The 25,068-nt window shown below is 37.9% G+C and overlaps 3 protein-coding genes and 1 non-coding gene across 6 annotated transcripts; 2 read left to right on the top strand and 2 right to left on the bottom strand.

The window, feature by feature from the left end:
- The first annotated feature begins 597 nt into the window (after positions 1-597).
- On the top strand, positions 598-5,458 carry LOC113764082 (mRNA cap guanine-N7 methyltransferase 2). Of its 2 annotated transcripts, none has more exons than XM_027308131.1 (10): positions 598-887; positions 1,050-1,144; positions 1,613-1,684; positions 1,841-1,950; positions 2,350-2,472; positions 2,570-2,662; positions 2,965-3,033; positions 3,802-3,890; positions 4,015-4,112; positions 4,932-5,458. In XM_027308131.1, exons 1-10 carry the CDS (start codon positions 695-697, stop codon positions 5,070-5,072), a joined length of 1,083 nt encoding a protein of 360 aa, XP_027163932.1. In that variant the 5' UTR covers positions 598-694; the 3' UTR covers positions 5,073-5,458. The 2 variants fall into 2 exon arrangements, with proteins under 2 accessions (XP_027163932.1, XP_027163931.1); XM_027308130.1 differs by having other exon boundaries at positions 2,338-2,472.
- Positions 5,459-6,977: 1,519 nt separating this feature from the next.
- On the bottom strand, positions 6,978-7,050 carry TRNAR-UCU. Its single transcript has one exon. It is a non-coding gene; the product is annotated as a tRNA-Arg (tRNA).
- Positions 7,051-7,510: 460 nt separating this feature from the next.
- LOC113761814 (pyruvate kinase 1, cytosolic-like) lies at positions 7,511-14,030 on the bottom strand. Of its 2 annotated transcripts, none has more exons than XM_027304953.1 (16): positions 13,755-14,030; positions 13,431-13,527; positions 13,043-13,140; positions 12,740-12,895; positions 12,012-12,089; positions 11,694-11,825; positions 11,157-11,237; positions 10,881-10,952; positions 10,687-10,776; positions 10,253-10,397; positions 10,015-10,103; positions 9,275-9,370; positions 9,059-9,126; positions 8,720-8,819; positions 8,368-8,427; positions 7,511-7,949 (listed from the first exon to the last, which is right to left on the bottom strand). In XM_027304953.1, exons 1-16 carry the CDS (start codon positions 13,821-13,823, stop codon positions 7,797-7,799), a joined length of 1,584 nt encoding a protein of 527 aa, XP_027160754.1. In that variant the 5' UTR covers positions 13,824-14,030; the 3' UTR covers positions 7,511-7,796. The 2 variants fall into 2 exon arrangements, with proteins under 2 accessions (XP_027160754.1, XP_027160756.1); XM_027304955.1 differs by having other exon boundaries at positions 7,882-7,970.
- A 5,354-nt stretch (positions 14,031-19,384) lies between these two features.
- On the top strand, positions 19,385-22,649 carry LOC113755994. Its single transcript, XM_027299823.1, has 3 exons — positions 19,385-19,759; positions 19,856-21,927; positions 22,028-22,649. The coding sequence occupies exons 1-3, from the start codon at positions 19,385-19,387 to the stop codon at positions 22,647-22,649; spliced, it is 3,069 nt and encodes a 1,022-aa protein (XP_027155624.1).
- Positions 22,650-25,068: the final 2,419 nt, after the last annotated feature.

The raw sequence follows: 25,068 nt of genomic DNA, 5'->3' as shown, positions 1-25,068 counted from the left end.
ATTGTATTTTTTTTTTGAGAAAAAAGTGTTATTGTGTTAAGTGTAATTAGGAATTTAGTATAAATGTATTAGTAAATTTAATATAACTAATTAATAATTTCTATTAGTAGACATGTATAATTATTAATATAATTGATAGTATCAATTATATGACATATACTAATATATATTATATAATACTTATAATTAATAATATCATTATTAGAAAGTTGTAATTAATTAAATTAAATATTTTATATATTTATTTAATTTTTTTAACGGGTGGCTGGTAGAGGATATACTCCCTCGCCTCGTTTTTTAATTGGGGGAAAATATTTTCCCGGTCCCATTGGCCCCTCGCGGGCATCCGTCTTAATTGTCGTTCTGCACCTTTGCAAGTTAAAAGTTAAAACGAACAAATAAAATAAGCTCTCCTAAAACCTTTTTTTTTTTTTTAAAAAAAAAAATTCAACTCAAAATTCCTTTAGACGAAGAAAGCGTGCCGTTTTATTTGTCTCAGAATCCCGACTTCGATGTGGACCTCTACATAACGCTTTCCCCCACGACTTCAGAAATTCTGAATAAAACGGTCTCTCCTCGTCTCGAGTCCCCGGAAGTCGTCCTCCTCCTTCGTTGCCTCTGCAATAGAATCGTTAAATTTAAAAACTAGGGCTTTGAAGAATTTTTCTAATTTTAACCTAAAATTAACAAGAAGATGCTGGCGGGTTCGTACCCGAGTCAAAGGATACTATCAGAGTCGACCCACCACAGACTCATCGAAGTCGTGAAAACAGCTCTCATCAAAATATTCGTGTCGCCATATGCAACTGTGTGTGAATTGTATTGTGGGAAAGTAGCGGATGAAGACAAGTGGGACGATGCTCAAATTGGTCACTACATCGGCATTGGTACTACTACCGCTGCTCTTGTCCAATTCTCTTTTCTTAATTTCAATGATTTTTTTTCCCTTTGTTGGATTTTCTAAAGTGTTCAATGTGCTTTTATATTGAAATGAATGTGGTTGATATTTAAAATTTCTTTGTTTACTCTTTTGCTGTTTGATTGATTAGATGTGGGCACGTCGGGCGTGGGAGAAGTAAGAGAAGCTTGGGAGAGTCAGCGCAAGTCTTACACTTCTGACTTCTTTGAGCTCGAGCCCTGCACTGTGAGCTCCTCCCCCTGCGTTCTACTACTACTGCATTTTTTTTTACCTTGTCTCTTTTAAGTTGGCTTCTGGGAATTTAATGGTTTTTCTCGTTTAGCCCTAATCAGATATTGGATTTGATTTTTTTTTAAAGAAAAAGAAAGACTTCCTTTTTCCCCAGCATAAGTTCCTCCTTGGTTCGAAGTTTTGCGTAAGTTTTGGCAATGATGGTTTACATTTTTAAGGTTGGATGAGTATCAATTAGATTCATGTACCTTTCTTCCATCAATACTTTCACCAAGTGTTAAAAATTGATTAAAAGTAGCTTGCTTTGGTTGATCTAGTTAATCCTTCCTTTCATCCTGCCCCAATTGTTTCCCTCCTAAAGTATATCCATGAATTTCATATGGACTTAAATTTGGATCCTTTTTGTTGCTTGCAAACTTTCTATGTAGTTAAGATACTTGGGTCGTGAATGCTTTTATGCAGGAAGATATAAGCTTGCATCTGCAGGACAAAGAGATTCAGGCTGATGTCATTTGCTGCTTGCACCATTTGCAGGTTTCAATTAAAATTCTACTTCTTAATGTCATTTTACCTGGCATATATTCTTTATTGACACTGGAGGAAAAACTTCTCCTACACAAAATTGAGACCTTGAAATAAAAGATGAAAAATAAGTATCTGGTGGAGTGAAGTTCCTATTATCTGTTGCAGCTTTGCTTTGAGACAGAGGACAAAGCGAAGAGACTGTTGCATAATGTTTCATCTTTGCTGAAACCAGGAGGTTATTTTTTCGGTATTACTCCTGACTCATCTACTATATGGTATGCGCAACAAGTTTGATAATTTCTTAGCCATCTTTGTAAATGTTATGTATATGTTTGGTCATGTCCTTGCTTTTGTGTAAGCTTTCCAAGATATCAAGTTCTTCGTCTTCATATATTAAGGGTTGTTATCCATTTGGCCCTTGTGTCAAAATTTTTCATTCTATTGTTCTTCAAGTTATGAACTCAGTTCCAATGGACTAATTCTCGCTTCTGGCTATATAGCTGCTGCTTGTTTCCAATTCATTTATTCTAAGTTGGTTTTTGGTAATGGTTCATATTCAAGGTTTTGGTAAACTCATCTTTGTCATCCATTTCACATATGTAGTCTAATATCATAAAACTCTATACATTTTAGCATATTTGTTAGCTCTACAGTGTAACTAGCCGTCTGTGCAGGGCAAAGTACCAGAAAAATGTAGAAGCATACCACAACAAGAGCAGTGGAATGAAGCCCAACATTGTCCCTAACTGTATCAGATCAGAAAGCTATATGATCACTTTTGAAGTCGAGGAAGAGAAGTAAACAAGAAATTAAATGTTTCTGCTTTATTGGATATTCTTGGAGTTTTTTATGAGTTGTTTGACAGTTCCTGCTACATGTTCAATTGATATCCAGGTTCCCATTCTTTGGAAAAAAGTACCAGTTGAAGTTTGCGAATGAAATTTCTGCTGAAACCCATTGCCTGGTTCATTTTCCAAGCTTGATTAGGTCAACTTTTATCTTGTCCACACTATCTGTTCTCCCCCTATCTACTAGCAAAAGGGTCAATATTTGTGTGGTGATCCCCTTGGTTAAACCGGATTTACAATTGTAGCCTGATGTCAGTTAATGTAAAAGCTTAGTAGATGTGGACCTTGGGCATCTTGCCATGGGACTTGCAATTAGGTGGTCATACCTCTTCTTATAGGGACCGTTACTTCATTTACCGAATGATCTTCTAGATGACTGTCGTCTATGGATAGCATTACAGTTCTTTTTTGGGAAAACCATTTTTGAATAATTGTCTGCAGGTTGGCTAGAGAGGCTGGTCTTGAGTATGTGGAGATTCAAAACTTGACTGATTTTTATGATGATAACCGGTATGGATTTTCTCCTTTTTTAATCTTTAATCATTGTAGATTGTTCCTTTGGTTGGTTCAGTCTTTCCTGTCTGTTTACCATTTGAAATTGTATATTTCACTTACCACTGTTCCCAACATTTTGTATGTGGTTTCTGTTGCTAATTTTGAAAGACTTTTATTTAGGTTCTGTAATTGTAGGTTCCAAGCTTCATTGTCATATATTGTAATAACTTAGTTTTATTGTGGTAGGTATGTTTGAAAATTTATTGTGGTAGTTTTATTGTGGTAGGTATGTTTGAAAATTTATAGGAGATAGTTCTCTTCCTCCCCTTCTTCATTCCTACATTTCTTGTACTCCGTAAATATAAAGTTTCATCTAAACCTGGTGACAAGTTACTACTAAACATCCAGAGATGTTTTATGCTTAGTGCTCTAAGTACGCGGCTTATTCTCCTAGTTCTACCTGTCATAATTTTTTTTTGTGTTTTTGATGTCACTCTTGTTATGCTTGTCTTCGGATGGCTGGCTAATGTGCTTGTCATTTAGTAATATAAACTGAAAAGATGATTATTCAGCAAAATGACAAAATTTTGTTGGTATTTTGATGGATTATTAGGAGGAAATGGAATGGGATTTTTTTATAGGTAGTGCAACTCCTAAATTGTTGATCATATGCTTTTGTTCATTTGAGAAGATGAGGCTCCAGCAATTTGTTATGAATTTCTCTCTTACGTGTGTTTATTTATATCTCTAACTATTCTTCCCTGTTTCCCCTGCATTTCAAAGTGCCCAATTTGCAGGCATGCTGCAAGACTCAGGTCATAATTTTGTTGATCCCCGGGGAAGACTTCTTCCCAGATCATATGATGTTTTAGGTGATTTCTTCCTTTCATTTGTTTTCCAAAGAAATCAACTGCGTCCTTGCTTATCTATTTCCTTAAATTACTTCTGTGTAGAACGAAATTTAGGTCTTATTCTTCTGGTATCATCCTCCTGCAGGTCTATTCACCACTTTCATATTTCAAAAGCCTGATCCTGATATTGGTCCCCCTCTTATGACCCCTGTATTGGAAGATGGGAGTCACAATAATGATGAGGCAAGTCTTTATAATATTGGAAAGTGCCATTTAAGTGGGCCTCTGGATTTGGCTTCTATTATAGGGAGGGATCAACTTCACCAGTCACATTGACACAAAATCAAAGATCTATTTTCTAGATTCACATTCTATATTCTATGTGTTTCATCCTTACGATTACAAAAAATCAAGTATTTCTTGGTTGATTACAACAGTCTTAAAGACTTTTTCTACATTTTGATGAAAGCAATAAATTTTAATCCTAATGAGTTGCACTGAGTTTGTTTGGATAGAGAGAATTTGGATGATTTATTTGAGATATTTACTGTAGCACTTTTTGTGATGTGATGTATGTGAGATAAAAAGGTGATTGGGAAGATAAAAAGGTGATTGGGATTTGTGAGGATAAATTTTGCAAACCAAAATCTCTCAATCCAAACAAACTCACTGTGTTTGAATTTAAAAAAGCACCTCTGTCTGTTGAATAGTGGAAACAGTTTATAAGAAATGCTTGAGGCATAACAAGAATTAAAATTGCTTCAAATTGATGTTGTGGGTTCACGACACGCTTGCAAAAAATAGAAAAGATCCAAAAAAAGGAATAAAACAAGCAGAAAATTCTCATCCAAAAATGAAAAGATGGAAATACAAAACTAAAGAGAGAGATTCTGTTGTTGATGCAAGAGACAAGCTATAGTTTGATAAATCATGGATTAGACTAGTTGCATTAATAAGTCAAGCTCTCTCTTATTTTCTGTTTCAACAAAGAGAAACAGTAGATGCGACTTGAACTTTCTAGTGCAACAACTGGCCAACATTTTTTTTTTGGGGCTGCTGCAGGGAGATTGGCTTGGAAATGGTTGGGGAGATGATGACAAGAGTGTGCAGACTGAAACCTCCCAAGGATTAGGCAAGATAACTGAGCAGAAAGGAATTCTAGGTCCTGGTCCAGCAGAGTTGCGCTTTGCTGAAGCCATTTGAGCCAATTTTAATTGGAAAAGGTGCAGGTATTACACGTTCAACGCAAGTTTGTAGTTGGCTGTTAAGAACTGGTAAGAGGAAGTATGATGACTGAAAAACTTGCATTGATGTTTCATTTGGCCTATCCGGATCGTACAAAATGAGATGCTTTGCTGAGTTGTGCTGAGTGAAGTAGATTTGTGAAGAGGAGTGCAAGCAACTAATCACATATGAATTTAGTTGTACGATAGTCTTATTTCTTCTCCGAATGTCTTATGTAATAGAGGCAGAATGCTTGCTCATGGATGGCTCAAATATATTGCTGGTTTGAAGCTATGTACATGCTTCATGACGAGATATTAGATCATGATGGCTTGGACAATTTTAATCGTATAGCATTGCTGTAAGTTGCCCTGAAAACTAGTTTCTCTTTTTGCCTTTATGGTATTGGCATAATTACTCCTCCGTGATTATGTCATTCCTTAAGCTAAAAATGCGCCTCGTAATGCCGATTGGTCCCTCCAGCTCAGGGGGATATCGAAGAAATTACTACTAATCAAGAGTGAAGTGCCACTTTCTACTGATTTTGGCAATGATACCCAACACTGAGACTGTTATAGTGCATTACCCGGTTAATTCCCAGGCGGCTGGAGTTGAGGTGGAGGAATTGGCTCTGACCTTACCGTCATCAATGTCCAAGTCCAGCTATTTTGGTTATTTAATTCCTAATTTGCCGCCTGAGTCCATCTTTCTTAGGCTGAAAGCTTATTGTGAATTTGTGATGTGGGATTCTGCAAGTTCTTCTGTCAGAGGCTATGGACATAAGGGAAATGGGGCGGGGGGACGGTCACTGAGCAGTTAAAGGCCATGATTTGGTCAAAATATTTTGTGCGGTTCAGATAACAAGTTGTGCATCGATTTTTACATCGTGTGTGGGTCCGCAAAATTTTGTATTAAAGTTACACGTTATGCAAATAAAATTACGTCGTGTGTAATCAAAGTTACGCGCTGTTAAAAATGACCAAAATCGTTGAGGACGGTTGCAGGTGCAACCGTCCGTGCCGCTTGTCCGGACATAAGAAATGCAGAGAGCTGCAATGATCCGTGAGAAAATACACATTGGGAGAATAATTTGAAGGAAGTAGAAGAAGAGGTTTTTGACGAAAAAGTGAGGAGGCAACTTGTAGTTGTACCTGTTTTTGACTTGAGGTCGATAATCGATATTGATTGATTGACAGGTCGATTGAAATTGTCTTCAGATTGAAATGGTGAATCTTCTTAATTAAATGCTTGTACGTCTCAATTCTGAGATTGGCTGGTGCATGGGTTGACTACTTGTTCTTGTTAAATCTGATGGAGAATCGTGCAAAGATCAATCATCTAGTTTCTTCAAACAAATCTTGCAAAACTGTGTTTTTTAAAGAAAGATTGAGCATGTTGCTTGCTATTCATGATTGGGTTGGGTTGTGAATTATAACTAGTAATCGATACGCCTTTTTTAAGATCGTTTTCAGTCTAAAATTTCAAGAATTTTCTTTTTATTATAAAAGAAATTGTGTTCATCTGTTACGTGGAAGTCATTAAAAGGGGTTTAAATAAAGTTGTTGCAGGGGGAATGGAACGCCGATATAACCAGTGAATTTTGGTTTAGTGGCTATCAAAAAGAGGCTAAGAGTTTAAATTTCACCTGGAGCGAAAGAAATATATTAAAATCAGATAGAGATATAACTATTAAATTTTGGTTCAGTGACTACCAAAAATGACTAAGAGTTCAAATTTTATTTGCAGCAAAAAAAAACCCCGATGTAACCACTGAACTTTGATTCAGTGGCTACCAAAAAGAATTAAGGGTTCCAACTTCACCTCCAACAAAAAAAATATATTAAAATCAGATAGAGAACGGACCCACGTAAAAACACCAATGAGCACGCCCGGTGGGACTCGAACCCACAATCGCCTGATTAGAAGTCAGGCGCCTTATCCATTAGGCCACGAGCGCTTCTCTATTTCAACTGTTAATTACAGGCACTACTTTTTTTTCACTTAACAAGACGACACAAAAAACCTATGAACTATTCTAAGAGACGGAATTGCCCTAATATGCGTTCACCGGTAATTTTCTCTATTTTGTTTATATAATTCGCTAAGTTTTTCATACTCCATAATTAGTATTAAATTTTTGAAATTCCCTTTTTTCCCCTAAATTTTCAACTGATATTCGACTTCATTTCAAGCTTGCCATCATTTATAAACTAAGTGGTAGTTGTAAACTTCAAGAATTTTAGAAGAGCACAGTAAAGAAACATAGGAAATTTCAGAAATTTACGGAGGGACAATTATAAGCCAAGATTGAAAATTTATTCAAGCCATTTTTAAAAATTCTTCAAAGTTGAGGAAGGGGGGTTGGGGGGTATATAGAATATACCCACCCTCACTTGAATGTGGCTCCGCTAATCAGCTTTCGGTAAATCCTTTCAAAGATGCTAAATGGTAAAAGGAATATACTTCATAAGGAGACAGGATAGTAATAGGACTTGCTCTATCAATAACAAAGCAACCATGTTTTCTTCCTTCACACCCACACGCGGAAGGCACTTTAATCTACAGGTGCCAGTCTAACTTATTGCATTCTACACAATGGGGACTAGAAAGTTGTCAACAGGTTTTTCGGAAACCATAGTAAAATAATCCCTGAAGCTTCGTCAAAGCGGAAAACACAGATAATGGAAGATGACATTTTAGGATTCAATCCTCAAGCTCAATGATCTTGACCACAGATGCATCACCCACTTTTTGGCAAACAACAACTCGATCATGCGGTTTTATGACACCAGAGGCTTTCCCGTGATCCAATGCCACCTTCAAGACTGACTCGTTGGTCGCATTTGTAGAGTCAGCCTGCAAAACCAGCCATTACGACTGTGGTTACAATGGTAAATCAGGAACATCATCTGAAGGGAGAATAACTATTGGTATTAGCTAGCATTTACCGCTCAAACATCAACCAAGCCCATAATCACTTTCCAGATTCAGTTATGATGCATGGGTGAAAAAATTGAAAGTGCATCATAACTTGGTCCAATAGGTGCACATGGTAGTACACCACAAGAAAAATCGAACAAGTTTGGTTATAAGTTGCACAACCATGGCACTCAAATCCCGTAGAATTTTATTGGAAGTAGCATGCCAATCAAGTGCAGTAGGAGATCAGAATTAAAGCAAAGGTTATGATCAGATGTTTGGGATGCATGGCAACAGATAAACCTAAAAGATATTTTCAATCAGAATAAATACCACAACAAAGAAAATATCTTACTGCATGTCGTGGATCTGCAAGAATAGGGAAAAGGCCTCTGACTATAAGAGATTGCCTCGCCTGAAAGTACACCAATCAGTAAGCAGGTTAAACAACCAATATCACTTTCCGATTACCAAATGATGGAGAATACTAGCATTGATTTGAACAATGGTTAAAATATATATATATATATATATTTATGTATGTATATCAGATTCCCAGAAGCATCCAGGCAATGCACTCTTTCTGGTAAGTCTATATATACCAAGAGGGACAAACTCTAGGCTGTTTGTATGGCATTTTAAAGTTGTATCAACTTTAAAATTCAACAAGCAACCAAGGACGCTGATCTCCAAACAGCATGCAGTACCTCAAAAGCACCACTAAATGTCCAGCGGAGCTGATTCGTCTTGAGCCGAGGAATAACAACTGACAATACAGGCATTGTTGGCCTATATTTTGCAATCAATCTGCATAATTTTGAAAAGGAAGAGTTGAAATTATATAGGTAATTGCTTCTCTAATCGGTTAATACAGACTAGATATTAGCACTTTTCAGGACATCCAAATTGTAGTTGGAAATATTCAAATTTTGAGGATTCTCAACTGTTAAAGGTTGCATTCCAAACATTTTGCTCACAAACCACACACAAAAACAGAGACATGCGCACAGAGAGAGAGAGAGAGAGAGAGAGAGAGAGAGAGAGACCTTGCAGCTCTTCCAGATGAAGTGAAGCAAATGATAACTGATGCTTTTACCTTAATGGCAGCTCGAACCTGCATTAACAGAAGTAACATTTAAAACTTGCATGTGTACAGGGTTCTCCAAGCCACGGTAAAGCTAAAAAGGATTTCAAGGAGATAGCCTATCCAAACTAAACTAGGCGGAGTAAATACAGCTAACCGATAATTTTAAGAGAAATACCGCAGAGGAAGCAATAGATTCCAAGTGGGTCATTGGTTCTCCAACATACTTGACAGTTTTCTTGAAATAGAGATCTTGATTGTAAGCTTTCTCAGCCTGCAACAGCATATGAAGTAGATTTATCTGATTGTAAAGATGCTCTCTAAATTATGACAAATGATGCGAAAGTAAGCAAAAAATTGAGCAATTTGATATTAGGGAGAGGTGGCACTGCAATTGCACAAACCAATACAAGCACGTAAAGAAGTTCATCCTCAAAGATAGGTTGATGCAGGGCTGATGACAGTCACTTAAAAAAACCCTGTCCTAGGTCTCCATTACACCAAGGAATGATACACATCCTGTATGCTGCAATACTGCATATGGGACTTGTGACATGGATCCAAAATTTCCTCTAACTTTTCACATACCTATGGTGCAAGGGGAACAGCTTAGGACAGAGTTTTCCGATTGATAAGGCTTTGAAGGCTGCATGATACGCAAGTCTGATATCTTCCTATTGCAAAAAGACTTCTTATGAAACACTACTTTCAAATCACAGGAGAATGTAGCTCATTCAAGAAAACAACATAAACTGAGATAACCCTAGAAGCTATAAACTGCAGCTAGAGGAGTCTAGAAGATTCATAAGAGGCTTGCACTAGGTTTTATCAGCTAGAGGAGGGAGAAAGCACAGATGTTGCAGAACAGATAGGTAGCTGAACCAACAAGTTTCTAGGTCAGTAACATAGTAGACCTACCTCAGCACAAATTTTACCAACAATAGAAATAGTCTCAACAGGGTATAACCCACGTAGGGTCTCTGCACCTAGAAGAATTGCATCACTACCTGAAACAGAGGTAAATGGTTATAGCTTGGAGTATCCAAGACCCAATCACAATGAATAGATGAGGACACCTCAAACAAGGATTGCCAAAAGGAAAAACCTGGGCAAGGATGAAAATTAACCGAGTACATAAGTGATAAGTGAAACTCACCATCCAATACAGCATTGGCCACATCAGTTGCCTCGGCACGAGTGGGTCTTAAGTTGTCAGTCATACTATCTACAACACGTGTAACCACAGCAGGTTTCCCAGCCATATTGCACTTGTAAACAGCAGCTTTTTGAAATAGAAATACCTGGGCATTTGGAAAGACATAAAAATAGTATCAATCAGGAATATATTCCTAGAACAAGAACATGGACAAGCATTGAAAACAAGAGAAAACACTAATTTCCATTCCTTTTCCAGTTATGATTCACTTTTTACCATCAAGACTGGCAGTGCTTTTGCTTTTCAAATAATATGAAAACTAAGGGGAACTTCGAAGAGAAAATGAGCTAATATTTCTCATTACACATCAGAATTTCCAATTCATACTCCAATTGCAATTGATCGAGACAAAACATTCAAATTACAACACAAACCTTCTCAGGGGGGAGATCTATTCCCAAATTTCCACGAGAGAGGATGATGCCATCTGCTTCTTGTAGGATCTCATCAAAGTGAGTTAACCCCTGCAGGATAATGACAGTTTAAAAAAAAAAAAGTGAAAATCACATAAGACAACATATAAGGCCCCAAATAGCAGTACTTCAAGAATACGCAGGAGACAGCTCACCTCTACATTTTCAATCTTTGCAAAAATATGGGTCTGACTGAGATCACCCAGTTTAGAGAGAAATTCACGAGCCTGTGTCAAAAATGAATAATCCACATAGTTGAGAATAAGAAGTGTACACTTACTTTAAGGCCAAAATAAGTCATAGTGAGCTTGATGAATTACTATAGAACAATAATATATACAACAGGTATTGGGAAGTGACGGGAAAGGAAGACAGAGACAACTTGATGTAGAAAAAGCAAACAAACAAGAAATTCAGAAATAAAACCTTACATGTCGAACATCTTCTGCATGCCGTGTGTATGACAGAGAAAGGAAGTCTATGTTGTTTCGCACACCCCAGGTGCTTATAACCTAAATTGAACATGAAACATTGTAAAGCAGCGCACACATGGTTTAAACATGGGAATATGACGTGGTTTCTGATTATAACCAGCGAGACCAGCAGGACCAGCAGTTCTAGCATTAAAGGACAAGAAACATAAAATGTTGGAAGAAATGTCATTAGTTTAGACTAAAATGGTTTTCAACTAGACATAGTTGAGTGACATCTGCAGCAGATATATGAATAAGAAATCAGTCCTCAAAGACCTCAAACTAAAGTCACAAGAAGTATGCAATTTTGCACAAGTCTCAGCATTAGCCAAAGATTTACAAGCACACTGGTTCAAACAGGACCTTTTTGTTACACAAAGTCCCTATAACTTTTCAGTTCCTTCACAGTGATCAAGAATAGTAGTATGGCTCATGGACCACACTATTTGAAAGGCTACCATTTTTGAATGAAAAAGAGAGAAGAATTTAAGGTACCTCCTTATCCTTGTCAGTCAGGGTTGGCAGATCGATGTGAATTTGAGAGACATGTAAAGTGAACAAGGAGCCAGCCAATGTAGCTGAGTTCTTTATAAGACATACAACATCCTCACCTTTAACCTCAGTCACCTGCAATATCGAACACTCACAACAAGTGACTTATATGCATTGCATCAATCATGAAAACTAGGCCGATAGCCCTTGGCCAATTTCTATGATTCTTCACCATGAAATCACAGATCAGCTGCTACAGTAAAAATTAAAAATTTTATCAAGTCAACAAAATTAAGGCATATACAGGCAGATAAGCATTACCTCAAGCCACACTGAAGTCGTTTCGTTTCCAGTGAATAAGTACTGACCAATGAAAATAGTATCTCCAGCTTTAACTGCCTGTAAGAACAATTTGGCCTCAGTAAAAGAGAAACCAACGTCATAGAATCAGTAAAGCCCAATTCTATCAGTCCCTTGACTGGTCCTCGGAGGGAAAAAAGAGAGAGAGAAAAGCATTGAATAGCATTACATATGGCCTGTTGTATAGGATGATATAAAAGATTATATTAGAATCCAACATGAAGGGGATAGAAGGGCCATCTATCGGCCTGGCAATTAGCAGCTGATGCAGTTACATGAAAGTACAAATTTCATGTATGCAACCAGTCCAAGTAACCAATTCAGGCACACGCCTGATTCACCATTTTCTAGCATCCAACATGGGAGGATCAACAATGAAAACAATGAATCTACAATCTACAAGTGGTAGAGCATGCAATCCACCAATTGCACCAAAAACAGCTCAACAACTAAACAGAGGAAAATATAACTACAGTTTTGGAACAAGTATGTTTAAGCATAGGTTAAACCATGGTTTTATAATGTGTTGTTAACAGTTGATTATAAGTCCTGAGAACAATAAGCAATGTTTCTGCTGATTTTTTTTTTTTAAAATCACATGCATCCTCAAGCATCTTATGCTGAAAAGTTGGATAAAAGCATAGCTTGGTAAGTTGAATGGTAGAAGTTGTAGCATAATTAGTGATTACCTTTGGTAACCCAGTGAAATTAATAGGGAGCAAACTTGAAGAAGCCTCTTTGTCTTGGTCAGGGGTTAGTGTTACAAGGGACTCAGCCTTGAGTGAGATAGGATGCTCTGTTTTGTTCACAACTTGCAACTCAGGACCCACGGTATCTAGCATAACCTGCAAGGGGCACACAAAGTTACTACTCATAGCCATTTTGAAATCGAAATATGCAAAATAACTTAATAATAAAGAACCTTCAAACATATTTTAGCTATAATATGTACTCAGACTTATCAACATACACTGCAAGCAATTGGAGCTTACCGCACAGAGCTTCTTTGTACTCTTAATAGCCACCTTCAAGTTCTCCAAAGTCTCCTGGTGGAATTCAGTATCACCCCACGAGAAATCGAATCGTGCCACTACAATGAAATTAGTGAGCTTAACTCAAGTGCCTTAAAAGTGATCTGATCTGATTAAATCAATCAAAAAAAAAAAAACCAGTAAGAAAGAAATCACTCCCCCTTACTCTCATTTTACCACTAAAAGTCAAATTATTGCAGTCCAAAACAGATCACCACAAAAACCTTTGAAAAGTTCACAGAAAACCTCAACAAGATTCTGGCAATACTACTATTAAAGCAATCTAACAATTCAAACAACAGCTTTTGACCAGGAAATAAGACAGAGATTAAGCTGGCAGATAGTATACCAGACATTCCGGCCTTGAGGCAACCAGAAATGATCTCCACAGTACGCGATTTGGGGCCCAGAGTCCCAACAATCTTCGTCATTGCTGGAAAGAAATTCTGCAAACAACGATGTTTGAAAATTAAAAAAAAAAAATTAACAAGCAATTAACTTCAAAATATAATGTCCACTGATTTTCCATCAAAAACTTATAGGAACTAAAATTAACACGAAGAACTAACAAAAACTACTCAAATTCGAAACAACAGACAGAGAAAACAAAACCCACAAAGAAAATAAAAAAGAGTGACTATTAAAGGAGTAGCAAGTAAAGCTATATGCTTACAGGCTTTGATGGCTCAAGAATTGAAGCCATCCGAATTGGCTCTTCCAGAAGCAAATGAGTTGAATGCATTTTCTTCCTTCTTTTATTTTTCGATAGCAAATCACTGAGCTGATGCAGAAATTTTAGAGAGAGAAAGAGAGGGAGTCTATGTAGTATGCAAGTATGTACTGAAAGAGAAATAGAGCAGAGCTTCTCAAGTAGCGTGGAGCTGGGATGATCAATGGAGGAGAGGTGAAAGTAGATACTTCACAAAAAAGTAGAGCTTCATATTTTAGCGTCGGAAGTTTCATATAGAATTTTTCTTTTTATTCTTCTTATTACAATATTTTTTCTTAGAAGAAAGGCCAAAAGAGGGACTGAACAATTTAATTAATATTTGGGTAAATGGAGGCCTTTTTTATTAGGGATAATTTCAAAAACCTCCCCTAAGATTTGTAAAATTACACTTACTTCCTTTAGCAGAATTGTGGATCCAGTTACTTACATCATATGAGGATAAATTACTCATATATCGTAAGATATTATGTGTTATTAGAAACTAATATCTAACAATTGAGTAATTAGAACACTAATTAATTATTAGTAACTGATTAATGCAAATAATTGTTGAAAACTTCTTTAATGATAAACGGTAACTTACAATTACAAAATAATGCCAATTGATATATCAAATGACATTCTTTTGTAATTAATTAGAAATCAGTTTTACACAATGTGAGAATAAAGGTTTTGGTAGAAGGAAAAAATATAGGGCAAAAGAAGGTTGTTCATGAGAAAAATTTCTTTGAAACTCTTAATGTTGTGATAATTATAAAGTAATTTTGTGGAAATAAAAAAGAAATGAAGGAAAAGAAAGGCAAAATTCGAAGTTTTTTCTATTCAAAATCATAAGAATCATAGCAATTCTTATGTTAAGAAAGATGATTGGTATGTTTTGCTGAATTTTGTGATTATTAGTGTAGTTTTATTTCTTATTTATGTTGCTTGATGTATTGAATGTGATCTTTTTAGGCAGTGAAATGTGTGTGTTAATTGTTTTTATGTTTTATTTATGTTCATTTTTTTTACTATTATAACTTTTATATATATATATATATATATATATACAAGGGGTATTTATGAAATAAAAATTTCATCTCTCATTTTAAAGTACTTTTCTAACTTGGACTAATTTTATTACCAAAATCTTAATCTCGTTGAAGGTTTATGTAATTTTATAAACTTCAAGAGAGACCAGTGAAATTATCACAAAACCTCAAAGGAGGTTTTTGAAATTATTCCTTTTTATTATTCTGGTTTTTGCTAACCTTGCTTTTCGTGCATGCGAACCATTTGGGCACTAAGTAAAAGCAGTAATCTGTGGGCGTCTTCTGATTGATAATTGATAGGCACACCTAGTTTTTGAATAGAAAATTAAAGAAAACCATTTGGCGGCACCGGTGAGGCGGTGGCACCAAACAGCCAAACTGGGACAGCAATTGCACGCGGATTTCGGTGAATCCAACGGTCGAACGCACTCCAAAAATGAGGCAAATTTCATGATGGAATGGCATGGAGCACACGCAAATCAAGCTCAAGGAGACATTTGCGAAAAATTTTTGAGGTTCAAAAACTTGTCAAATTTAATCAAATTTAATTGAGCATCAAATATATATATATATATATGTTTAAAACTTTTATATTTATTTGTGTATATGATATCATATTTTTTTATTTAAAGTTATATAAGATATTATTTTATATGTTGAAACTCGATTGATTTTGATTAAGTTGAATTCAATTCTATTAAATTAAATTCTATCAAGGTTGAATAAGATAAAACTAATTCAAGTCCAAATTCAAATTCAAATTTTAATAGTTTAAAGAATTTGAACTCAACTCAAACAAATTTACACCTTTATTGCTACCATTTTTCTCTGTTAATTCCTTTAGAAAAGAAAATAACCGTTAAGTTTCTAAATATACTATGATTTTTTTTCTTGAATACTAAACAAATTTGGGAGGAAAGGAGAATCACCCATGTCGAGAAAATTATTGAAAACTACGGGAGGCTAACCCATTTTTAACCATTAATCATTAAAGAATGTATATAAACCGGGAAGAGGATGTTAAAGCATGGTCTCCTCCATGTATTGCTCACGTGCGGGTTGTCAAAGTGGCTCGAGCTGGAAATCTTATATTTTTTTTTCTCTTTTTTTTTGTTTGTTTGTTCTTTCTTCTTTTTTTCTTGGAACCCAACGTCTTTCTTCTTTTCTTTATTCTGCAAGTTATCGGCGTCCTCCATCAAATGCCTTTTGTCCTTGGAACCCAACGCTAATTATAGCATCTCTGCTAGCAACCTTATACGAAGTTCCTTGGAAGCCAGCACTGATTATAGCATCTTTGCTAAGCAGCGTGCTTTTCATATTGTATTGAGCTGTTAAAATTGGGATGGTGATGATTATCGCTAATTATAGCATCTCTGCTAGCAGCCTTATACGAAAGCTCCTTGGAACCCAGCACTGATTATAGCATCTTTGCTAAGCAGCGTGCTTTTCATATTGTATTGAGCTGTTAAAATTGGGATGGTGATGATTAGCTTCCTATTAAATTAAAGGCCGATAGCAGAGATTGGAACCTTAATATATCACTGTCCATCAATAATCATCAATCAATATACAATTTTAGAGTAGACACGGCAGCTATACATGCAGGCCGGCTGTGCGCTGATTTCAACCGCCTTAATGGTTGCTCGGGTTTTAAGCACGCGGGCACTCTTTACGGCTTTTCATGGAGCTTCTCGGCCCGCCTTTCCATGGCCGGAGGTGGAGAGTAGTTTTTTTAGTCCTACTTCTTGCAGCCGCCTCGCCATCCCTTCCTCTCCTCCACTTTATTTTGGACCTGTTCCTCGGCCTTCGCTGGTTTTGTTGCATTTTTGGGGCTCTACCTCTCACCGCCAATATACTCCTTGCTGCTGTTAGCTGGAAGAGGTTCTCATTCTATTTCTACTTTTCGGTTCTTTTCATATTTCTTGCTTCCTTCCTATCCAGGTTCTGACCTTAATTATGCTGTGGTTCTATCACTCTGCACTCAAGTTTCGCTTGTTTACTGGTTAGCTTTTTTCGTTTGTGAGATTAGTTCCTGTCCCTGTACTGTTTTCCATGGTGCCTGCTGCTTAGATGGTTTACGTTTATCCGCGGCTTGGCTGGTCATCTTGTGTGCGTTGACTTTGTTAGCCCCTTACTTGCGCCTTTCTTTCTCTTTAGCCCCGTTGTTTTACCTGCTGGTGTTTTTGAACCTGCTGCTACTCCTCTTAGCCGTATGCGCTTGGTTTAATTTATTTATTTTGTCATTCCATGTGTCCTTGTTCGTCGAACTGTTCTTTGTTGTTTCTTCCTAGATGTGCCGCTGCTGTTTTGCTCGCCTCATGTGTCGTTAACGTTCAGTCCGTTCCTTCTGTTTCTTGCATGCAGGTTGTGTGTTCCATCTCCTTCAGTTAAAGGTACTCTCTACTCTTTCCCTGTCTGGAACTTTGCTGCTAGAACTTCGTCATCATTCAAACTTTTGTTGCTGCTTAGCCTTCATGCTCATTCCATCTTTTATACATTTGTTTAGCCTCTTCTTTTTTCTCTTTTCTACTGTACGAACTGTGCTGCTAAACCTTCATGATCATTCAAACTTTTTGTTGCTGATTGACCTTCATGCTCATTCCATCCCAATGCTGAATTGTTTAGCCTCTTCTGTTTTTCCTTTTCCATTTTTCCTGCTTTCTTCTTCTGCTATTTGCTTTTCCTTTCTTGTTTCTATTATTTCTGTCTATTCCATTGCATGCCTTGTCTGCTACGGCCGTTGTGTGCTATGGAAGTCAAGGACATATTTCCTGCCTTGCCCGTCTTCTGCTGCTTTATGGCTGCTAGATGCCTTCTGTCTAAGATAGCATGAATTGTTTGCTTCGGTTGTACAAGCTCCATGGATAGAAATGCCAAGCGTCGAAAGCGTTATGCCGAGATGCCACAGGACAAGAAGGAAGATCTCTTGCGGCGCCGCAGGGAATCAAATGCTGCACGGAAAAAAAAAGAAGCCCTTCCTCCTTCTGCTACTGGATCTGTATCTCGCCTCTTAAAGAGAGGTCGCGGAACTGACGGTCAGCAACCAAATTCTCCAAGCGTTGGATCATCTGTCATTTCTGGTACTTCCAATAACCAGTATCCACCTCCTAGGCAGAGATACTTTGTCGAACCAGACAGAGCCGCCCTAGACGGTCATGGACTAGCATCTTTAGCTCATTCTGTATCAACTGCACCGTACGCTTTTGAAGCAGGTGCTTCGTCTCTCCTTGGATTGCTTGCTGTTCCGCCGGAATCTGCTAATGCAGGTGTGCCTTCTCACTTATTTTTTTCCTCTGCCATTTAAGTGGTAGCTCCTTTTGGTCTTGGCGTGTTCACCACTGTCAGTTGTCCTCTAATTATCCTCTGATTACTGCTTTAGGCCATGTTTCTTTTTACCTTCTTCTTCTTAATTGCTGCTACCGCTGATGTCTGAAGCTTCAATTTTCTACAAGGTCAATGTAAAAAGGGTCGCAAAGGAACTCTTTCTCGGCTGGACAAGATTGCGGAAAAAGTTATGCCCCTCCCTTATGCTCCTCCTTGTCAGTACTGTGGAGCTCAGCGATTCCATATGGAGCCTCCTAACTTCTGCTGTTCCGGAGGAGGGGTTAGCCTTGTTAGCTCATCGATGCCTTACGATCTTCGTCGCTTGTTTACTGGAGACGATGAAGAGTGTGAACACTTTAGGAAAAATGCTCGCACTTACAACAATAACGTAGCTTTTACAACATTAGGTGCAAAGTATGATAGAGAACTGACCAAAAACAGGAATGGCCTTTATACATTTCGCGTCCAGGGCCAGGTCTACCATTTTCTTGATGGATTACAGTCGCGCGATGATAAAGCTTCTGGTATTCAGTTATACTTCTTTGATACCGAGGAAGAGCTTGCCAGAAGAGTCGATGGATCGCCTAAGTTAAGAGAAACTACTCTCAGGCTACTTCTGCGTGTCCTTGCACACAACCCTTATGCCAGGTTCTTTAAGGATCTACGCAGTGTGCCAAACCTTGATGACCACACGATCGTTCTCAACTGCAATGTGAGTCTGGATCAGCGTGTATATAATCTCCCAACCGCTTCACAGGTTGCAGCGATATGGGTTGGAGATGGTGATGAATCAACGAATGCTTCCGCTCATATTCAGGTTTATAGTCACTCAGATACAAGCCATACAATCAAGCATTTTTACTCTTGCTATGACTCTCTGCAATATCCTTTGTTGTTTCCTCGCGGCGAATGTGGATGGCATCCTGGTATTCATCGAGTTCAAGAACAAAATACAAAACGAAGCACTCGTACCTGTGAAGACCAAACCATTGTGGATCCGTCATCTTTTGCCAGTGCTTCGCAGTTGATCGATTCGGAAGAAAGAGGCAAGTTTTCTTCTGTCTAGATTCTTACCTTTTCTACTCTTCGTTGATCCTACACTCATAACACATCTTTTACATGTTTTTAGCTGCTGAGCGTAGCTAGAGGCGCAAAAGCAATGTCACTGCAAGGGAATACTACTGCTATAAGCTACAGATAAGGCCGAATGATGACAGCATGCTGTTGCATACACTAAGGTTGCTGCAACAGTACTCTGTTGATGTCTATGTAAAGATAGAAACATCAAGGCTTGCTTTCCACAGAAAGAAACAAAATGAGGTCCGAACAGAGGCATTAAAGGGTATAATGGATAGTGTTTCGTCTGGTGAAACATCAGGTTCCAAGGTTGGCCGAAGAATTCTATTGCCTGCCTCTTTTATTGGTAGTCCAAGGGATATGAGACGTCGGTACCTCGATGCAATGTCTTTGGTACAAAGATATGGTAAACCTGATATCTTTTTAACTATGACATGCAATCCAATGTGGAGGGAAATTCAGGACAATCTGATGTATAAAGAGAAGGCGCATGATCGACCAGATTTACTTTCCCGGGTTTTCAGAGCAAAGTTTGAATTGCTAAAGGCTGAAATCCTGAACAAAAAAATATTTGGGGACGTTGCAGCTTGTGTTTACGTCATTGAATTTTAGAAACGGGGTTATCCACATGCTCATATGCTGCTGATTTTGAAGCATAGATTTAAGCCGCTCAATCCAGAGGCTTATGATAGGCTCGTGTGTGCTGAATTGCCCGACTCCACTAAATTTCCTCACTTGCATTCCCTTGTGGTCAAACATATGATGCACGGCCCTTGTGGAAAAATGAATGCTCAGAGCCCTTGTATGAGAAATGGTCTGTGTAGAAATCAGTATCCAAAAGAATTCTGCCAACAAACGTCCCATGCTGAGGATTGTTATCCTTCTTATCGTAGAAGAAATAATGGCAAAAATGTTAAGGTGAGGCGTTATGATTTGGATAATAGATGGGTTGTACCCTATAATCCATATCTTCTTGCTTTATTTGATTGTCACATGAATGTGGAAATCTGCTCCACCATCAAATTAGTTAAGTATCTCTACAAATATATTTTCAAGGGGCATGATCTTGTTAACTTTCACATTATAGCTCAGGATACCTCTGACGATGTTGATGAGATTAAACAATTCCAGCAGGGTAGATGGGTTTCGCCTCCAGAAGCTTTGTGGCATATCTATGGCTTCCGCTTAAATGAAATGACTCCTGCTGTTTACACTCTTCAGGTGCACCTTCCTGATCAGCAATACGTCTCCTTTGATAAAAATGCTGATCTTTTAAACCTTTTGAGCCAAATCGATTTGTCCAAGACTATGCTAACCGAATTTTTTGAAATGAACAAGACCAATAAAAGGGAGCATGACTTACTGTGCCTGTATCGTGATTTTCCTCAATATTTTGTTTGGGCGCCAGCAAAGAGGACGTGGTCGGAGAGAAGCAGAAGAAAAGTTATTGGCAGATTGGTAACCGTTAGCCCGAATGAAGGTGATAGATATTATCTACGGTTGCTGTTATCACATGTTCGCGGTCCTACATCTTTTGATAATTTATTATCTATTGATGGCCAAAAGATGAGCTCATTTAGAGAGGCAGCGTTACAGCTTGGCTTGTTGAGTTCTGATTCTTACATAGAGGATACACTTGAAGAAGCGTCTGGGTTTCAAATGCCTTCGTCCCTCAGGTTTCTCTTTGCCACTCTTTTATTGTGTTGTTCTCCAGCGAATCCACGCTTTCTTTGGGAAAAATTTGAAGGTGAGATGTCCAGGGATTTTCATCGAGCTCATCTCTCTGGTGAATATTCTTCTGATGAAATCAAAAGAAGAGTGTTACTAGATATTAGTAAGACACTTGAGCAGATGGGCCGACACATCACTGATTATCATTTACTTTCAGACCATTTTAATTTTAACCTTAACTGTCAAGACCGCGTAACAAAAGAGGTTGATAATGAAAGGAACATCGAAGTTACGCCAGAAGATTTACTTATATCTTCGCAGTTAAATGCAGAGCAGAGGTGTGCATGTGATTTGGTCCTCCAATCAGTCTTCTCTTCAGAGGGAAAGGCTTACTTTGTCGATGGCCCCGGAGGGACTGGTAAAACATTCTTGTATCGTTCTCTTCTCGCTACCTTGAGATCACAAGGATATATTGCGATTGCTGTTGCAACTTCTGGTGTCGCAGCATCCATACTACCTGGTGGCAGAACAGCACACTCCAGGTTCAAAATTCCATTGGATTGTTCGCGAAATAGGACTTGCCAGCTAAGCAAGCAAGGCAGCACTGGCAAGCTAATTGCAGAATGTAAACTGTTTCTTTGGGACGAAGCTTCAATGGCAAGGAAAGAGACCATCGAAGCTTTTGATGAATTGCTCAGAGATATAATGGATTCCAATGAGCCTTTCGGAGGTAAAGTCGTTGTATTTGGTGGTGATTATCGGCAGACCTTGCCTGTAATTCAAGGCGCCACCAGAGACCAGTTAGTTGGCTCCAGTCTTGTTAGTTCGGCACTATGGTCCAAAATGCTACGGTTGAGATTGACGGAAAACATGCGAGCTCTCTCAGACTCTTCTTTCTCTCAGTTCTTATTGAGAGTTGGTGAAGGTTTGGAACCTATGGATGAGGACAACCAGATACGTCTTCCAAGCAATATCGTGATTCCATTTGTTGATGCAGAAGAGTCTCTCAGCAGGTTACTTCACTTTTACATTTACCTACAAGAATGTTACTTGTTCTGTCTGTGCTCTAGCGGCTTGTTTAGTTATATTGTTCAAATGATCTTTCTCTGCCAGGTTGATTCACTGTGTTTTTCCAGATTTGAACACCTGCTGGAATGATCCTTACAAATTTATCAATAGATGCATTTTGACCCCCAGAAATGCATCTGTTGATGATCTCAATGGGGTTCTAATCAACAAATTCCCTGGACAGCTTCATGTTTACACTAGCTCAGATAGAACTTTGGATCAGCGACATCAGGGTGATTACGAAGATTTTTTAAATTCTCAGAATCCAAAAGGCTTGCCTCCACATAAGCTTCTACTAAAACAGAACTGTCCGCTCATTCTGCTTAGAAATTTAAATCCACTTGAAGGCCTATGTAACGGTACGCGACTTATTTGTCGACAGCTTCTGCGACACACTATTTGCGCCGAAATTGCCTTTGGTCAGCACAGAGGGAAAACAATTTTTATACCCAAGATCCCATTGCAGACATCAGACAGTGAAAAGAATGGTATCCCTTTCATAAGAACACAGTTTCCAGTTCTGTTGTGTTTTGCCATGACGATCAACAAAGCTCAGGGTCAGACCTTAGACTATGTCGGAATCTACTTGCGAGAACCAGTCTTTTCGACGGCCAGTTATACGTTGCCTTATCAAGAGCCAAATCTGCTGATGCAGCGAAAGTTCTGATACTGCCTGCAACTTTTGAAGATGTGAAACTGGATTGCAAGACAAGAAATGTTGTCTTTACTGAAATTTTAGAATTGACTTGCTGATTGTGCATGCTTCAGTGAACTATCTTTGATAATTAATTTAACCTTAGCTTTTTACCGTCTATTTATACCTTTACTCCTTTATTAATGCTTAGCCTTACTTTTCTCTTTGCTGTCCATTTTAAGATGGATAATGTCATACATATCAAAGATGTTCCATTTGGAATGCATAAATGGACATCAAAGATTGTTGTCCAAGAGAAACAACAGGTGACTTCAGCAAGGAGCACGCCAACGAAGAAACAAAAGTTTATCTTCGTTGATGCAGAGGTACTAATCATTTTTTTATCGACTCATGTGGCCTCTATTGCTTATTTGTTTAACGGTGTCATTGACAAGAATACCGTTCATGTCTTTATTTTGAAGGGATCAAAAGTTGAAGGGATTATATTTAACACAGATATTCCTGTCATGAGCCCAAGGATTGAAGTGTATAAGAGTTATCTCATTTCCAATGCTGAGGTTAAAAAAATCCCCAATGAATTCAGAGTTCCAGGAATAAGTGCACAATGGATTATTTCTGCTCGAACTGTTGTTGAAGAGGTTATGCAAGAAGAGGATCTCATGCCCTGCAAGTTTAGCTATACAGAGTTCAAAGATCTATCACAGTATATGGATCGAAAAGATAAATCTGTTGGTGAGCATTTTTTTATGTTATACACACTTACTTCACCTGCTTATGCGTTCCGTTCACATGGTATCTATTATAAATTATCAGATGTTCTTGGAATCATTGTTACTGCACTGGAGAAGAAGCTTGTCATTCGAAAATCAGAGGAGTCATACGTGCAAAAGTTTGTAATTGTCAATGAAGAGTAGGCTTTCTAATTGTATTGCTTTGTTCTACATTCTATAAAAGCTTTATGCTTTAGTCTGCAGATGCAAATATCTGTGTGCATTTGATTTCAACAGCCTACAGCCAATCATGCTGTCGATGTGTGATGCTTTCATTGAAAATGAGGGTGCGAGAATTATAGCAGATCTTCGAAACTATCCAGTTATCATTGGAAGGCGGCTCAAAGTATCAAATTACAATGGTGACTGGAATGCCTCAGTCTTTTGCTGTACGTCCTTGCAAGATACATGAGACGTCTAACAATATCTTTATTTCACTTGTAGGAGTTGCTCTGACAACTTGGTTTGACTCAGCTGTTCTTGTTGACCCCCCAATACAGGAAGCAAGAGCCATGAAGAACTGGTTAGTCTGTAATTTTTTTTTTTGGAATTAGCTTGTTGCAACTTTATCAGTTAGCTATTAATTCTTGCTCATAGTGTTGCTTATTTTACAGGGCTATGAGAAATTACAAATTTCTTGCAGATATTGTTAACCAAGAGACATATAACAGGTACAACCCTGATATTTCTTTACAAGCGGATCAGAAAATCACCGATATAATAAATATCACACCGAGCCAAAGGGTAATGAATTCATTGCTGTCAAACAGTTTGCTGATACGATTGTAGTTGACCAACTGATTTGCTCATTTACCTCTTATTTTCAGGCTGTTTGGGTGAAAGCATTGTTCTCGTTTGAAAATATCTTTCAAAAATTCTGGTATATGGGTTGTGAAAAATGCTTTCGCTCCACAACTGCTGATCATGGAGTTACCTTTATGTGTAATACTTGCAAGAAAAAATATAAAGCACAACCAAGGTCTTTTACGTTTCCACCTTATTACTTGCATTTCCAGATGCATCTTTAGCAGCTTATTTATAGCTAACACTGATTTGGAAACTCGCTCAAACAGATGTCGACTTGATGTTGATTTAACTGATGCCACTGGAACCATTACAGCTACACTCTTTGGTGACTTAGCTGAACAACTTTTGTCATTTACGGCTGTTGAAGTAATGGAACACTTTAATCAGGTTAGCTTTCTATCGTGTCTACCAAAATATGGATGCAATTTAGCCATGCCTAATGTTTGCACTGTTTGATCGTTCTGCAGAATATGGAGCTTCCATTGGAAAAGCTGCATCAGGAGCTCAAATCAAAAATATTTATAGCTCACATCAAGCCTGTCCAAACCCCACTGGCAGATGGAAAATGTCGCTATACACTGCAGCACTATAAGGAGTATTCTAGCATAGACTCTCCTCCAGTAAAGATGGCTGCCGAATGCTCGTCTTCAAGAGCTAAAACTTCTCTCATTCAAAGATTCAATGAATCTGATGATGCTCAGGAAACTGACCTACTTACTGTCGAGGGCAATCCACTCAAAAAAACTAAGTTGAACTAAAATGCCTTCACATGGTGTAACTCAAACTCCTCTTTTTTTGAATGCCTCTTAGTGAATGGTTACTAATAGGTCTATGAAATTTGATTTTTTCACTCC

Source organism: Coffea eugenioides, chromosome 2 (assembly GCF_003713205.1).
Source record: "Coffea eugenioides isolate CCC68of chromosome 2, Ceug_1.0, whole genome shotgun sequence".
Lineage (NCBI taxonomy): Eukaryota > Viridiplantae > Streptophyta > Magnoliopsida > Gentianales > Rubiaceae > Coffea > Coffea eugenioides.
The sequence above is the reverse complement of the archived record's forward strand: the minus strand, read 5'-3'. Positions and strand labels throughout refer to the sequence as shown.